The sequence below is a fragment of the Triticum aestivum genome, chromosome 5D (assembly GCF_018294505.1).
Source record: "Triticum aestivum cultivar Chinese Spring chromosome 5D, IWGSC CS RefSeq v2.1, whole genome shotgun sequence".
Lineage (NCBI taxonomy): Eukaryota > Viridiplantae > Streptophyta > Magnoliopsida > Poales > Poaceae > Triticum > Triticum aestivum.
Window position 1 is genome coordinate 165,238,568 of NC_057808.1, and position 15,354 is coordinate 165,253,921.

The window sequence follows — 15,354 nt, forward strand, 5'->3', positions numbered from 1 at the left end:
ATGTGTGCCCGACCTGGCCACCGCTGGCGCCGCCGCGCCTTCAGGTGTCGCTGGCGACGGAGGACGACCTGGACGCGCTCTGCATCACCGCTCGATCTCCGATCGTTGCGGACCTGGAGAGGAGGCTCCAGTTTGCCATGGTGGCCTATGTGGGCGGCGCGCGGCGGACGATTTCTTCGGAGCGAGTTCTGGAGATGTTGGAAGGCAAGCTTGGGATCTCGCCGGAGTTCATCTCGGTCCATCACCACCGGCCGGAGGACTTCCTGGTCGTGTTCGCCTCGGCGGAGCTCAGGAACAGAGTCTCGGCGAACCCATCGGTGGAGTTCCAAGGAGACAGACTCATTTTCAGGCCATGGAACCGGCAAACGCAGGCGGTGCACTCGATGGCGGGATATAAGGTTTGGCTCGAGCTGGAAGGGATCCCGCCCCATGCCTGGGATCGTTCTGTTGTGGAAGACTTGTTGGGATCGTCGTGCAAGATTGACACCGTCGCGCCGGAGACTGCCTCTCGGGCCAGCCTGGATTCGTTCAAGACTTCGGCATGGACGGCGGACCTGCAGAGCATCCCTACCCTGCGATGGCTCGCCGTGCCGGAGCCGGGGGAGGAGCAGCCGCCGACATTTCTGAAGTACAAGGTGCTTATTCACTTAGATGCGGTGATGGATCTCCGTGAGGCTGGCGAGCCGGCGTTCATCGATGGCTCGTCTGACAGTGGCCAGAGCGGCATTCCGGAGCAGGATGCAGACTTGGGAGGGCCAGGCCCTAGGCCTCGCAGGATGCCGTGGCAGTTCGGGGTCCACGACTCGCGTGGCGCTGGCGGCGTCGCCGGCTGCAATGGTGGCGGGCGTGTCCATGGGGTTGCTGGCGGCCGGGATGGCCGGGACGGCGCCTCCGCTTCTGATTGGCGCCTCCCCCCAATGGGCGTGGCGTACGAAGCAGGTCCGGGTCCCACAAGGATGATGGCAGCGAACAGGATAACGCGCAGACAGACGGCTTTTGACCGTTTGACCACGACCGCGGGACCGGGGGAACGTTCGGCTGCGATTTCAAACGAGGCAAGTGGGAGAGATGCTCTAAGGACTCGGCCTGCGCCGCTGACGGTTACGCCAAGGCGTGGCGTGGCCCCGGATACGCTGTCCAATCAGCGGAGGATGGTGGCCTCGGATGCGCTGTCTATCCAGGAGGGGAGGAACCGAGGTGGATGCGTCGTGGGACCCGGGGCCAGCTACCCTGCTGTTGCGGTCGGAGAGCCTGGGGGCGCGGAACCAGGACGAACCATTGGCCGCCCAGGATCCAAGGCAGGTCGCGACAATGGGCGGGCCACCGCCGTGCGGTCGGCTCGATTGTCAGGCAGGAGACCAGGTGGGTCCTACAGAGCAGGTGGGACTCCAGGAGGATAGCGACAAAGAGGATCGGGCGGTGCAGGAGGAACAGGAGAGGTGGGTGGACCCAGCGGGGCGAGACCCGAGGGGCCAGGTGCAGATGGGAGGGGTGGTGGAGACAGCTAACCCCACCACCACGATTACCAAGACCCAACCACCAAGGGAGGATGGGGTCTACCCGGACAAAAATCATGCACATGCAACGTCGGAGATGGCTACGTCGATCACAAGCGGGAGAGAGGAGCCGGGCCCTGTTGAGGAGATTGCGACGACGGCCAACGCTTGCACAACTATGATATGCGCTCCTAGGGATCAGGAAACAAAAGGGATGACTGCTAATGAGGCGGCGGCATACAGCAAGCTCAAGAGCTTTTGCTCCAATATCATCAAACGCCTCGCCCCACCGCTGCTTCGGGAAGTGCAGGCTTCCCAACTACGGCCTGAGGCCGAGCCTTTCACGCCCAAGAGGACCACAAGAGCATCCAAGAAGGGCACGGCGACTAAGAGGCCGCGTGACACGCCAGTGGAGAATGTGCTTCTCCACGCACTTGGCATGGTGCCGGGAGATCTTGAGGTGGATGATGGGGTGGTGCACGAGCTCAAAGAGCTCTTCGACTCTCCGCTGCGCAAGCAGCATGTGCGAATCATTGCGGCTCTCTTCGGCAAGTCGTTACCTTTGGTGGATGAAATGGAGGCACAAAACGCGGTGGTGGTGTGCACTTAGGCGGAGTGCCCTTGCGGAGTTGGCGTGTATTTTTCATGGATCCACACCCAAAAGTGCTATGTTGGAATGTTCGAGGGCTGAACAATCCAGCTAAACGCAAGGCGGTGCGCGAGTTCGTGAGTACATTAGATGTTAATCTCATTTGTTTTCAAGAGACCAAGATTGATGTAATAGATAGGTTTACCGTGATGCAATGCATGGGGCCATCCTTTGATGGCTTTGCCTACTTGCCGGCGGAGGAGACGCGTGGTGGTGTGTTGCTAGCTTGGGATTGCTCGGTTCTGGATGTGGAGGCCATCCAACTTGACTCAAACTTCATCACGGGCAGGGTGCGTTCTAAAGTTGGGGAGCCATGGTGGATCTCGGTGGTTTATGGACCCCAAGGCGACGAGCGGAAGAGCCAGTTCTTGGACGAGCTCAGACTGAGGCGCACGATCTGCCCCGGCGCTTGGCTAGTGTTGGGAGATTTCAACATGATTTTGCGTGCCTCCGAGAAGAGCAACAATAATCTAAATAGGAGCATGATGAACAAGTTTAAAGACTTCGTCGACGATCATGAGCTTCGTGAGATGTACATGTATGGGAGGAAGTATACTTGGTCCAACGAAAGGGATGCGCCCACGCTGACCAAGATCGGTCGTGTCCTCATGACGGTGGACTGGGAGCTCCAAAATGCGAACCACCTGCTCCAGGCGCTTTCCACGGGAGTCTCAGACCATGCACCTCTCCTTCTCACCACGAGTGCAGGTTTTTCCCCCAAAAATGCTTCAAATTTGAGCTATTCTAGACCAGGCTTGAGGGTTTCGAGGAGGCGGTGCATGAGGCCTGGTTCTGTGATCCCAGGATTGTTGACCCCTACAAAAGGCTGGATGCGCTGCTGCGCAACTCGGCGATCTCGCTCCAAGCATGGGGCCAACGGAAAGTCGGGAATGTGAAGCTGCTGATGAGGGTTGCCACTTGGCTGATACAGAGGCTCGACATCGCGCAGGTGAACAGGGTTCTGTGTGTCAGGGAGGTTTGGCTGCGACGCACTCTCAAACAAGCGTTGCTAGGCATGGCGGCCCTGGAGAGAACGATTGACCGGCAGCGATCCCGAGTGAGATGGATTAGAGAAGGGGACGCCAACACTAAGCTTTTTCAGGCAGTGGCTAATAGTAGAAGGACCAAAAACTTCATCGCTCAGATCAAGGTGGGGGACAGTGTCATCACGGATCAGGACAGGAAAATGGAGGTGTTCACAGAGGCTTATGAGAGGCTGCTGGGAACCGCGCGAACAAGGGAGCACACACTCAACTTGCATTACTTAGGGATTGAAGCGAGGGAGCTGAGTTGCTTGGAAGAGATGATCACAGAGGAGGAGGTTTGGCAGGTTATCAGAGAAATGCCTCCGGACAGGGCCCCGGGGCCGGATGGCTACATTGGAGCATTCTTCCAAAAGGCGTGGCAGCTCATTAAGCAAGATGTTATGGCCGTGATGATGAAGCTCTTTGTGGGGGATACGAGAGGCTTTGCCAAGATGAACAAAGCAAACATCATCCTCATTCCCAAGAAGCCCGACGCTGAGGAGATAGGCGATTATAGGCCAATAAGCCTAATACATAGCATCCCGAAGCTGTTCGCCAAGATCCTGGCCAATCGGCTAAGGTTGCAAATGAAGGAGCTGGTAGCTATGAACCAGTTGGCGTTCATCAAGGGCCGACACCTGCATGACAACTTCTTATTGGTGAGACAAATGGCAAGGAAAATTCATGCGAGAAGAACTCCGGGCGTCTTCCTAAAGCTAGACATATCGAGAGCATTTGACTCCCTCTCATGGCCCTTCCTCTTCGAGGTGTTGAGAGCGAAAGGCTTCAGACAAAGATGGATAAACTGGATGGCGACGCTTTTGATGACTGCTAGCACTAAGGTGGTGGTGAATGGAGTGCAAGGTAGGAAGATTGTGCATGCCTGCGGGTTGAGGCAAGGCGACCCGATATCTCCTATGCTCTTCGTTATTGCCATGGAAGGCCTCTCGGCCCTCATGCACAAGGCTATGGAGGTGGGTGCACTCAATGCCTTCACCGGGATCAGCCCGATGCAGAGCGTCTCCATATACGCTGACGATGTGGCAATGTTCACCAAGCCTACGGCGCAAGATCTGGCAACGGTCCGAGCTATTTTGGCCATGTTTGGAGAGGCCCCGGGGCTCAAGGTTAACTACCGCAAGTCAACAGCGGTGATCATCAGAGGTACGGACGAAGACAAGACTAGGGTTGCGAGCATGCTCCAGTGCAACACCTCTGATTTCCCCTGCAAATATCTAGGGTTGCAACTCGCGGTTAAGAGCCTAACGCGCGCGGACTGGCAGCCTATGTTGGACAAGGTGCGCCACTGCTTGCCGGGTTGGCAGAGGGGGCTGATTCAGAGGCCCGGAAGATTAATCTTGGTGCAATCTGTCGTCGCAGCTCGGCCGGTGCACCACCTTATGGTCTCGGAGGCGCCGGAGTGGGTCCTTGAGGACATGAACAAATGGATGAGATCTTTCTTTTGGGCCGGCAAGGACAAGTGCAATGGAGGACGGTGCCTGGTAGCTTGGGAAAAAATTTGTCGTCCCAAAGCCTTTGGGGGACTGGGCATTAAGAATATGAAGTGGCAGGCGATCGCGCTCAGAGTTAGATGGGAGTGGCTCAAGAGAACCGATGCCAAACGCCCTTGGCAAGGACTGCCGTTGATGAGAGATGATGATGCTAAAGAGGTGTTCTACACCTTGGTCGACATCAAAGTTGGGTCGGGCGGGCGGGTGCTCTTCTGGAAGGACAGATGGATTCACGGAGCAGCGGCAGCGGATATTGCACCATTGCTGGTCGCCTTGGTCCCAGCCAGGACGGCGAACAGACGCACGGTGTGTCAGGCCCTCGATGGCGCTAGCTGGACACAGGACTTCGAGGCAAACACCTCCTTCACAGCCCTCATTCAGCTCATGCACCTTGCGCACGCGATTAACACGGTGCCAAGGGACCCGGATCAACCTGACAGCTTCACCTGGCCGCTCACGACATCGGGCTCCTACTCGGCCAAATCGGTCTATCAATACCTTTGCTCGGAGCTGACCAGATCGCCCACCGCGAACTGCACTTGGAGGAGTTGGGCACCGCTCAAAAGCAAACTTTTCGGCTGGCTTGCTTTGCAGAACAGATTGTGGACATCTGACAGGAGAGCCAGGCACGGGCTACAAGACCAACCGTCGGCTTGTTATACGTGCTTGCAGGCGGAGGACAATGTGGCACACATCCTGGCTAACTGCACCTACGGTCAGGAGGTGTGGCACAGGGTGTTTCGCCTTCTTCACCTTAACATACAGGGGCCACTGGAGACGGTCGAGTTCACGGAGTGGTGGCTTGCTGCGCGTACAAGTTTCTTTGGGGCTGACCGGAGAGGTTTTGACACAATGGTGACTGCGGTTGCATGGGCTTTGTGGAAGCAGAGGAACGCCAGAGTCTTCAACAAGGCCAATGAGCAAAAGACTGCGCTTGATCTTCCATTCATGATCCTCGACGAAATCGCTGAGTGGAAGATGGCGGGTGTGGGTGTCGGTGGGCTACAACGTTTTGTGAGAAGTTAACCTAGGAGAGTGAGGAGTTGGAGTTGCGTGCGTTTTGTAGTCCTTCGTGTTCGCACCTAGGACACAATCTTGTAATTACTTTTCTCTCTTCTATAAAGCTATGGTATGCCTTTGGCATACTCTCGAAAAAAAAAACTGAACAGCATGTCCTCACAATATTGCAGACAAGTCACTCGCATTTTATAGTTGGCAAGTACTTCAATAGATAATCTAGTACTACAGTCATCCAAACTAACCCACATAAAACAGACTTCCCGAAGTTCAAACTTAAACAAACGATGAAAATGGGCAATGCGGCACTTTGAAGTTAAGAAATGGATGCCTTCCAACTATTTATTTTTGGAACCTTAATTTAACATGGAGATCCTCAACTGACTAATTTTCTTTTGCACGAAGAAAGTACCTCGCTGACTAGAACTTTCAAATGTTACCTGACTTCACTCTCAGAGAGTTCTCTTGCTTGTACATAAAAACCACGAAGCCTAGCCATCATGGCATCAACTGATTTATCCACCATCTCTGGGGCTAGAAAACAAAGTGAAACAATGTTAAGATTTCCATACTCACAGCTTCAATAGAAAGTAATGATAACAATATAAAAGAATTCGATCATCAGAATGGCGCAACTAGTGGTACACATATTGGCCATTTAATCAGCTGACTCTCTATAACAAAAAAACAATAACAACTAAGCCTTTAGTCCCAGACAAGTTGGGGTAGACTAGAGCTGAAACCATACAATCTCGAAACCAACTCGAGCACAGTGCTAAAAAAGTCCAACCAGATACGACAGATTCTTACAAGTGTTATCTGTCTGATGCAAAACATATACTTAATCATTGTTAGAGTTATATTAAAGCGTCGTAGAGCCTTTGTATTTTCCCCATTGTATAAGGGGCTTTCGGGATGTTTGCTGCACCTGTACGTGTATATATACTGGCCTACGGCCCCATGGGAATACAAGTCAAAATATTTCCTAACATGGTTTTAGAACCCCAAGTTTAGGGTTTTAAACTTTTAATTTTATTTTCTTCCCACCGGATGCCGCAACTCGTCCTCCGCTTTTCGATCAAAGTTCTCGGTCTTATACTCCTCTCCTCTCTTGATCGAAGTTCTCGGTCTATCGAAATCAATCTCTTGGCCGATTTGTCACTTTCCAGCGCTTTGACTTGATTTACTGCTACTCCAATCTCACAATTCGCTTCACTCTGCCATGCACAAAGCCCCCTTAAGTTGTCGCTCCAGCTGTTCCCCCATGCTGCTTTGCCTCAAGTCCGCATTGGACCACCTCAAAGCTGGCTTCCCCAGGACGGGCATTTCGCTGCCGCCAGCTTTCTGCTGACCAGCAGCTGCTCCTTGTATGTTGATGCCTCTTGTCATTGCTCTTGCCCATCACCCGCTCGCTCGTGGCCACTGCTATTTCACAGGTGGCCGCAGCCGATTTGAAGGCTCGTTGCTCCCCGACGGCCACCCCCACGGCTCCCAGTCGGCCTTTCCATAGCGGAGAGGAACTGGCTGGTGGCCAAGGAAATACGAGGGAAGGCAGGGAGCACGCCCCAAATCCCCCAACCCTACGGGCCAAGTGCCCAATTTTTTTGGCTGTCTACCCCATGGGACTGAAGTTAATCATAAATCTCCCGTTTAATTGTATTGAATAGGGCTTATTTATATCGAAATGCCTTGAGCAAGGATTAATCGCGCAGTTAAGTTATATATTGCCCTATATTTGTAACATCGATTCGTGTAACTTATCCAACCAACATTTTGGTGTTCTTTGATTGTTCGCCTATAATATGGCAACCACGGTACTATAACCTATCAACTAGCAATGACGGCAAAAAACCTCAAACATAAAAAACAACATGAGATCTTGTAATACGGACCCTACAATTAAGACGGATCACTAAACGGATTAATGGTTTATGTAATAAATCATATTGACTTTTCAAAGTTGGCGACTAATGTTGATGATGTCGGCATGGGTGTAAGAAAAAGTATTGCCACAACTTCATGAGGCACTACGATCTCATCACCAAGCCCCTCTCCATCACTTCGCTCCTCAAGAACTTGGACATACCTTGCTCAATCAGCTCAAAACAGCAATGGCCAGTTCCCCATCCTCGCCCTCTCGTACTTCCAGTAGCAGTTCATTGTGGAAACAAATTCACGACACTCGCGCTGGATTGGTCTTTATCCAAAAGCATCATCCGATTGCTTTCCTAGCAAGGTGTTGAGCCCAGCGCCAACACCCGTCAATTTACAAGGAGTTCCTCCTCGCCGTCAATAAGTGGCGGCCCTATCTTCAGCGAGCTGAGTTCGTGATTCGCACTGGCCACCACAGCCTCAGCTATTTGGAGGAACAAACTCTCCTTTCTGATCTTTAGGACATGCCCATGACGAGGCTCATGGGATTCCAGTTTAAAATTATTTACCGCAAGTGAATGGAAAATCATGTTGCGGATGGCCACCTTTTTATGTCTACAAGCCATTTCTGAATGTTGCCCTTTGTGGCTTCAAGAGGTACTGAATTCCTATGCTATTGACCCAGCCACCCACCTCGCAATTGTCTGAAGACCATGGTTTCAAACCGCGCAAGATCTATCAACACAACCAGCTATGGATTGGGGAGAATTCGGCACTCCAAATCAAATGGATCCACTCTTTTCATTCCAACATGGTTGGAGGTCACTCAAGCATGGTTGCCCCTATCAGCATCTGAAGAATTTTTTTAATTGGTCCAACATGAAATGACAAGTGGAAATCCACGTTCAACAATGTGCAATATGCCAACACGCCAGGCACAACAACTCAAAAGTCGGTTGGCCTTCTTTAGCCGCTGCCCATACCCAAAGTTGTGTGGCAAGACATCAGCATGGACTTCGTCGAGGGGCTCCATTGTCTGAAGGCTACAACGTCATTCTCGCCAAGGTTGATTGCTATTCAAAGTAAGCTCATTTTGTATCGCTCTGCCATCCACCCCACTGCTACCAAAGTTCCGGTAGTTTTCTTAGACAATGTTGTCAATCTACATGGAATGAGCCAATCAATCGTTACCGGTCATGACAAGGTGTTCACCAGCTGCGTCCGGAAAGATCTCTATGACGCTCACATAGCTTCTCTACTCAACAGCACTCCACCCGCAAACAGATGGGCTGACCTAGGGTGAACCAATGGCTCGATATGCCTCTCCGCTGAGTAGTGCGTGACTTAGCTAAAAAAATTGCGCACTTGGCTCCCTCCTATTGAGTTTTGGTACAATTCATATTTTCCCACCGCTCTCAGTTGATTCCCTTTTGTGCCCTTTATGGCGGCAATTGTAAATTTGGAGCCATGCACCCCCCCCCTCCCTCGGCATCTGGTGTTGCATCTTTGGAAGGAACACTAGAACAAAGAGCAGCGCACACACTCTCCTACGTCAACACTTGACTGAACGCAAAATCGCATGAAGTTGCAAGCTGATCGCAATCGCACGGACAAGGTGTATCATGCAGGCAACCAGGACTTCTTATATCCTCGCAACCTTCAAGGAGGAGAAGAATGCAAACAACATCAGCCTTGCAACCTTCAAGAAGGCAAAGATCACTTTGGCAAACTAAAGTTCACAATGCCTAAGTTCTTCGGAGGCATCGACCCCGAAGACGACATCTCTTGGGTCCTTCAGGTGGGCAAGATCTTCCAAGTCCACAACTTCAACGAGCCAAAGAAGATTGTCATAGCCTCCCTCAAGTTCGACGAGTATGAACTCCTATGGTGGGAACAAGTTCAAGACCTTCGCCAAGAACAAAGAGAAACCCCCATTGACACTTGGAATGCAATGAAGCAAGTCATGAGAGCGAGATTCGTGCCCACACACTATACTCGCATCATCTTCAAGAAGCTCCAAGTTCTCAAGCAAGGGACCAAGACCGTCGAAGAGTACTACAAGGAGATTGCAATGATCCAAGCTAATGTCAAGGAACCCGATGAGCAAACGATGGCGTGTTTCCTCAATGGACACCATCCCATCAAGAGAACTGCGGATTTTCAACCCTACAGCAACTTGCTCGAATTGGTTCACCAAGCAACGAAGGCGGAGCGATAAATCCACGATGACATCAAGTACTCCAAGCACTCCTCCTGCCCTTCAATGAACTTTACTGCCAATCCTCAAGCTACCTAAAGTGTGGTGCAATACCCACGGGCTACACCCTCTAGTGGTGGTCCTTCAAGCTCCAAGGCACCGGCGACTACATTAAGCCATCTACCTCCAAGATCCTCCAAGCCTAAAGCTTCACCTGCAAATGACTCAAGGGACTCAACCGACAACACAAGCAAGATTGAGTACTTCACATGCAAGGGCCACGGCCACAAATCATTCGAGTGCCCCTCCAAACACACCATGGTGATCAATGAAGATGGAGAGTATAAATCTATGAGTGAAGTAGAAATGGAATCTTTGCAATATGTTGCTCGTCATCAGCACGTAAATCAAGAGATGATCAAGTCCTTTGTGACAATGATGCGAGCCCCGCTCTTGTTGTCTCTTCATGATCTTGATTGTTCAACAACAAGATAATGCCGACCAACGATGCCACCTTTTTGACAAAAGAGTCAGAATCAATGGAAGATCAATCAAAATGATCATTGATGGTGGTAGTTGTTACAACTGGGCTAGTGAAAAACTTTGCTCCAAGTTGCACCTCAAGTACAAGTGCCATCCTCAACCCTACAAGTTCCAATGGCTTAGTGACATCGGCACTAGCACCGTCGAGCACATTGTTGAAGTACCATTCAAGATCGACGTCCATGACCGTTTGTCACCTTCTCTTGGGACTCCCGTGGCAATTTGACTGTGGCGTCATCCACAATGGACGCACCAATCACCATAGCTACAAGTGGAAGAGAAAGGAATATGTGGTCCGCCCCAAACCAATTCATCGCTAAAAAGACACAAGCATCACCAAGACCTTTGGATGATCATGGTGAGTCTTGTAAGAGATCAAACGGAGAGTGAGCGCCACAAGCCAAAAATGAGTGTATCCATGATGAGTGCCAAGAAGGACATTGTCTTCGTAGCCACCAAATCTGATTTGAGGGAAGTGCGTGAGAACCCGTCCAAGCTTCACTTTGTGCTCTTCTACAAAGATGAAGTCATTCTGACTAATACCTCACAAGCTCTTCCTAGCTCCATGTCGCATGTTTTGGCGGAATTTGAGATTCCCTCCAGGCACACCACCGGGACTTCCTCCACTATGCGGCATCGAGCACCGGATTGACTTAATACCAAGTCAACCCCAAAGAGACCAAGGAAATACAACGGCGAGTACAAGAGCTACTTGACAATGAGAATGTTCACGGTGGCTTGAGCCCTTGTGGCGTTCTCGTTATCATGCTGCCAAAGAAAGGTGGAACTTGGCGAAATGTGTGTTGATTGTCGTGCTACTAATAACACCATCGTTCACTATAGACACCCCATACCTTGCTTAGATGATATACTAGATGAACTTAATGGTGCCACTATCTTTTCCAACGTTGATTTGAAAAGTGGTTACCGCAAAATACATATGCAAGTGGGAGATGAATGGAGAACTGCTTTCAAAACCAAATTTGGGCTTTATGAATAATTTGTTCAGTTGTTATGCCATTTGGATTGTCTAATGCACCCAATACTTTCATGCGCTTGATGAATCATCATCTTAGGCAAATCATTGGCAAATTTGTGGTTGTGTACTTTAATGACATCTTGATATTCTATTGATGATCACCCCAAGCATGTCAACCAAGTTCTTAAGTGCTAAGAAATGGGAACTTTATGCTAATCTTGAAAATTGCACATTCTGCACTGAAAACTCATTTTCTTGGGCTTTGTTGTGTCTCCCCATGGTATTGAAGTAGATGAGTCTGAAACTGATGCAACTAAGACCCTGTTCGGAAAGCTTCCACTCCCCCGCCACGGAGCGGAGCGGACGGAGCGCCCTTCTAGCCACTCCGTAGATTATAGTTGCATGCCACTCCGCTCCGGAGCGGAGCTGCGGAGTGGGAGTGAGTCCGAACAGGCCTTAAAACTTGGCCACAGCCAACCAATTTGACTCAAGTGCGTAGTTTCCTTGGTTTGACTGGATTTTATTGTCACTTTGTTAAGGACTTCAGCATCATTGCTTCAGCATTACATGCTCTTTCCAAGAAGGATGTGCCTTTTACATGGGGTCCTTCACAAGATAAAGCTTTTCTTGAACTTAAGAATCGCTTAACTCATGCCTTAGGAGGGGGGGGGGATTGGCACTCAATTGAATTACCCCATCTATGATAAAGAATTGCATATTTTGAGTCTTGCAAGTTTGGCATCAGTACTTGTGCCTTAAGGAATTTGTTATCCATTCCGATCATGAACCGCTTAAGAACCTTAAGAGCCAAGCCAAACTAAACCGTCAACATGCTAAATGGAGTGAATACATATAATATTTTCCTTATGTCATCATGTACAAGAAGGGTAAAGATGATGTTGTGGCAAATGCTCTTCCCCGCAAATACATGTTGCTTCAAAGCTTGAGCGTAATGTCATTGGATTTGATCACATCAAAGTTTTTGCTAAGCCTTTTGCTCACTGCCAAGATGGCACTTGGTGGGAGCATACTATATGTGATGCATATCTTATGCGTGCTAACAAACTCTGTTTTCCCGAAAGTTCTTTATGTTTACTACTTTTGCAAGAATCACATGGCGGTGGACTCATGGGACATTTTGGACGTGACAAGACCTATGCCACACTCTCAAACAACTTCTTTTGACAAAGGATGTTTTGAGACGTTGGGCGCTTTGTCCATCGTTGCATCACATGTCGGAAATCTAAGTCAAAAGCTCATTCCCATGGTCTTTATATACCTTTGCCTATTCCACATGCACCTTGGGAAGATGTTAGTATGGACTCTGTGCTTGGGTTACCTAGAACTAAACATGGAAAGGCCTATCTTTGTTACTAAAAGCTTAGATGAAGAAAGGGCTTCTAAGCGAAGCTTGTTGGCTTTGGTTGTTGGCGTGAATTATCTTGTTAAGCTCTACAAAGATGGTGAGCGTGAAGGACACTACCATCAAAGAAAGACGACTCTCAAATAGATTTGCTGGTCTATGATGATCAAGTAGAAGCAGCCGTTCCACATAGGTGATCATTTTTCAAAAATGGTGCATTTCATTCCTTGCAATAAGAGCTATGATGCTTCAAATGTTGCAACTTTTCAAATGACCACATTTATTGCTTGTTTTGTGGTAGTTGATCATTTTTCCAAAATGGTGCATTTCATTCATTGGTTTGACCCTTATCAAGATACTACAAACAAGCTAGTTGTCAATTCAGTTAGAAGTGGAATGGATTGGGAGATTGAAGGGATAAGCAATTGACCAAGTAAACCAACAAGATGGACCTAGATACCTTAGTAAGTGAGACAGTGCGGGGCAAACTGATTATTGCATTCCATATTAGAGAGTAGCAGGGAAATTACACGAATATTTGCCGATTATTTTCCGGTACAGAACAAGCAACTTTAAATACCTGATTTTCTGTTCTTTTCTTACATGAATACTTATGTAAGGCCATGCCAAGAAAACTACTAATTTAGAACTCTTCTTTTCCATCACATTTTTTTTCACAGAACTACTGAATCACATCATACAAGGTTACTAAGAGCATCTCCAGCCGCGCCCCCAACAGGCCCCCCCAGGCGCCTTTTTACGCGTCGGCGCCAAAAAAAACCCAGTCGCGCCCCGAAGACGCCGAAATCCGCCAGCTCGGCCCGTTTTTGGGCCCGGCGATCGCAGGCCGAACACTGGGGGGCGCTCGGGGGCTCCGGCGCAAGGGACTGGGCGACACTGTCAGGCAAAAAGTCAAGCCAATCGTCCAGGTTCACCTCCCACCCCCCGCGCGCTCGGCCGCCACCCTGCCGATCCCGGCGCCGCCCACCGCTCACCACCTCTAGATAGGCCATTCCCCACCGGAAAAGAGAGGAGGTTTCGCCGCGGCAGCCTCTCCACCACCGTCCGGGCAATTTTTCCGGCGTTCCGGCCGCGCAGGGCGGTGTACCGGCAGGTGTGCGCCCACCACGCCCGCAAGGTGTTCGGCGATTTGCCTGCTCGGCAATGGACTCAACGACGAGGAGGCGCTCGCCGCGCTGCTGGAGGAGGAAGCCGATGTCGACGTCCAGGAAAAGGAACATCTCATGGTCCTCGCCGCCCTCGCCGGCCTGCTCGCAAGCAATGAAAAGCCGCGGCAAGGTGGCTCGGCGCCGGGGCGGATGAAAGCAAAGAACCGGCATCGTCTGGAAGGCTACTGCATGCTCTACTCCGACTACTTCGCCGCCGCTCCACTGCACGGCGACAAAGTATTTCGGCGCCGTTATCGGATGAGCCGAAAGCTTTTCCTCAGGATTGTGAATTCCATCCGGGAGTTCGACAGCTACTTCAAGTGCAAGAAGGATTGCACCGGCAAACTTGGATTCACCTCAATCCAGAAATGCACGACAGCGACGAGGATGCTTGCATACAGAGCTCCCGGTGATTCACTCGGCGACTATGGGCGCATGGCCGAGTCCACGACCATTGAGTGTTTCTACAAGTTTTGCAGGGCAGTGGTGGCAGTGTTTGGACCACAATACTTGCGAACACCCAATGCGGAAGACACTGCTCGGATCCTAGCACAGAATGCAGCAAGAGGATTTCCTGGGATGCTTGGAAGCATCGACTGCATGCATTGGAAATGAAAGAACTGCCCATTTGCTTGGCAGGGGATGTACAAAGGCGCCAAAGGCGGTTGCAGTGTGGTACTTGAGGCGGTGACCACACAGGACCTCTGGATTTGGCACTCCTTTGGTATGCCAGGAACTCACGATGACATCAACGTGCTGCAGTGCTCCCCTGTCTTTGCCAAGCTTGTTGAAGGTCATTCTCCTCCGGTGAACTTCGAGGTCAGTGGGCGGCACTACAACAAGGGGTACTACCTAGCTGATGGCATCTATCCGAGATGGTCTACATTTGTGAAGACTATCTCAAACGCTGTGCCAGGAGGCAAGAAGTCTGTTATGACCGGCATATTAGGGGCTTAGCCCAGTGGGTTGTGGCCCAAGTTATCTTATCGTTATTAGGGGTTTAGCCCAATTATCTTATCGTTATTAGGATCGTTTGCTTAGGAGTCAAGTAAACCTCTCTATAAGGAGAGGAGATGTATCAATCTAATCAATCTAATCAAGCAAGAAGCAATCATTATTTGCTCGGCTTCCCGAAGGGAGCCGGGAGACCTAACCCTAGCCGCCTCTTGCGCCGCCGCCGCCTCTTCTTCATCGCGCCACAGCGCCCCGCCGCCGGCAGCCACGATTGGATCTCCGTCAACCCTCCCCCTTCCGGTACAACCTACGCCCTAGACCAGGTAGGATCCTAGCTCCTACCAATTTGGTATCAGGAAGCATGGTTCCGATCATGTCTGCACCACCACCCAACCCGCCGCTGCCTCTCTCCACCGCGCCGTTGGCTCTCCCCACCACGCCGCTGGACTCCACCGCCGGCGCCTCCACCGGCCAGACGCCGCCGCCCTCCACCGCGCCGCCCGTCGCCGCCTACTCGCCGGCGGAGATGACCGGGATCCTCAACGACCTAGTCACCGCCGTCCAGGGCATACGCCTCTA

The 15,354-nt window shown here is 50.9% G+C and overlaps 1 protein-coding gene across 4 annotated transcripts in view; it reads right to left on the minus strand.

The window, feature by feature from the left end:
* Positions 1-15,354, minus strand: part of LOC123119958 (SAGA-associated factor 29 homolog A) — a 58,377-nt gene that overhangs the window by 38,815 nt on the left and 4,208 nt on the right. For all 4 annotated transcript variants that reach the window (XM_044539941.1, XM_044539938.1, XM_044539939.1 and 1 more), the window contains exon 2: positions 6,139-6,232. In XM_044539941.1, the coding sequence (XP_044395876.1) occupies positions 6,139-6,232 (94 nt within the window). The remainder of the gene's footprint in view (positions 1-6,138; positions 6,233-15,354) is intronic.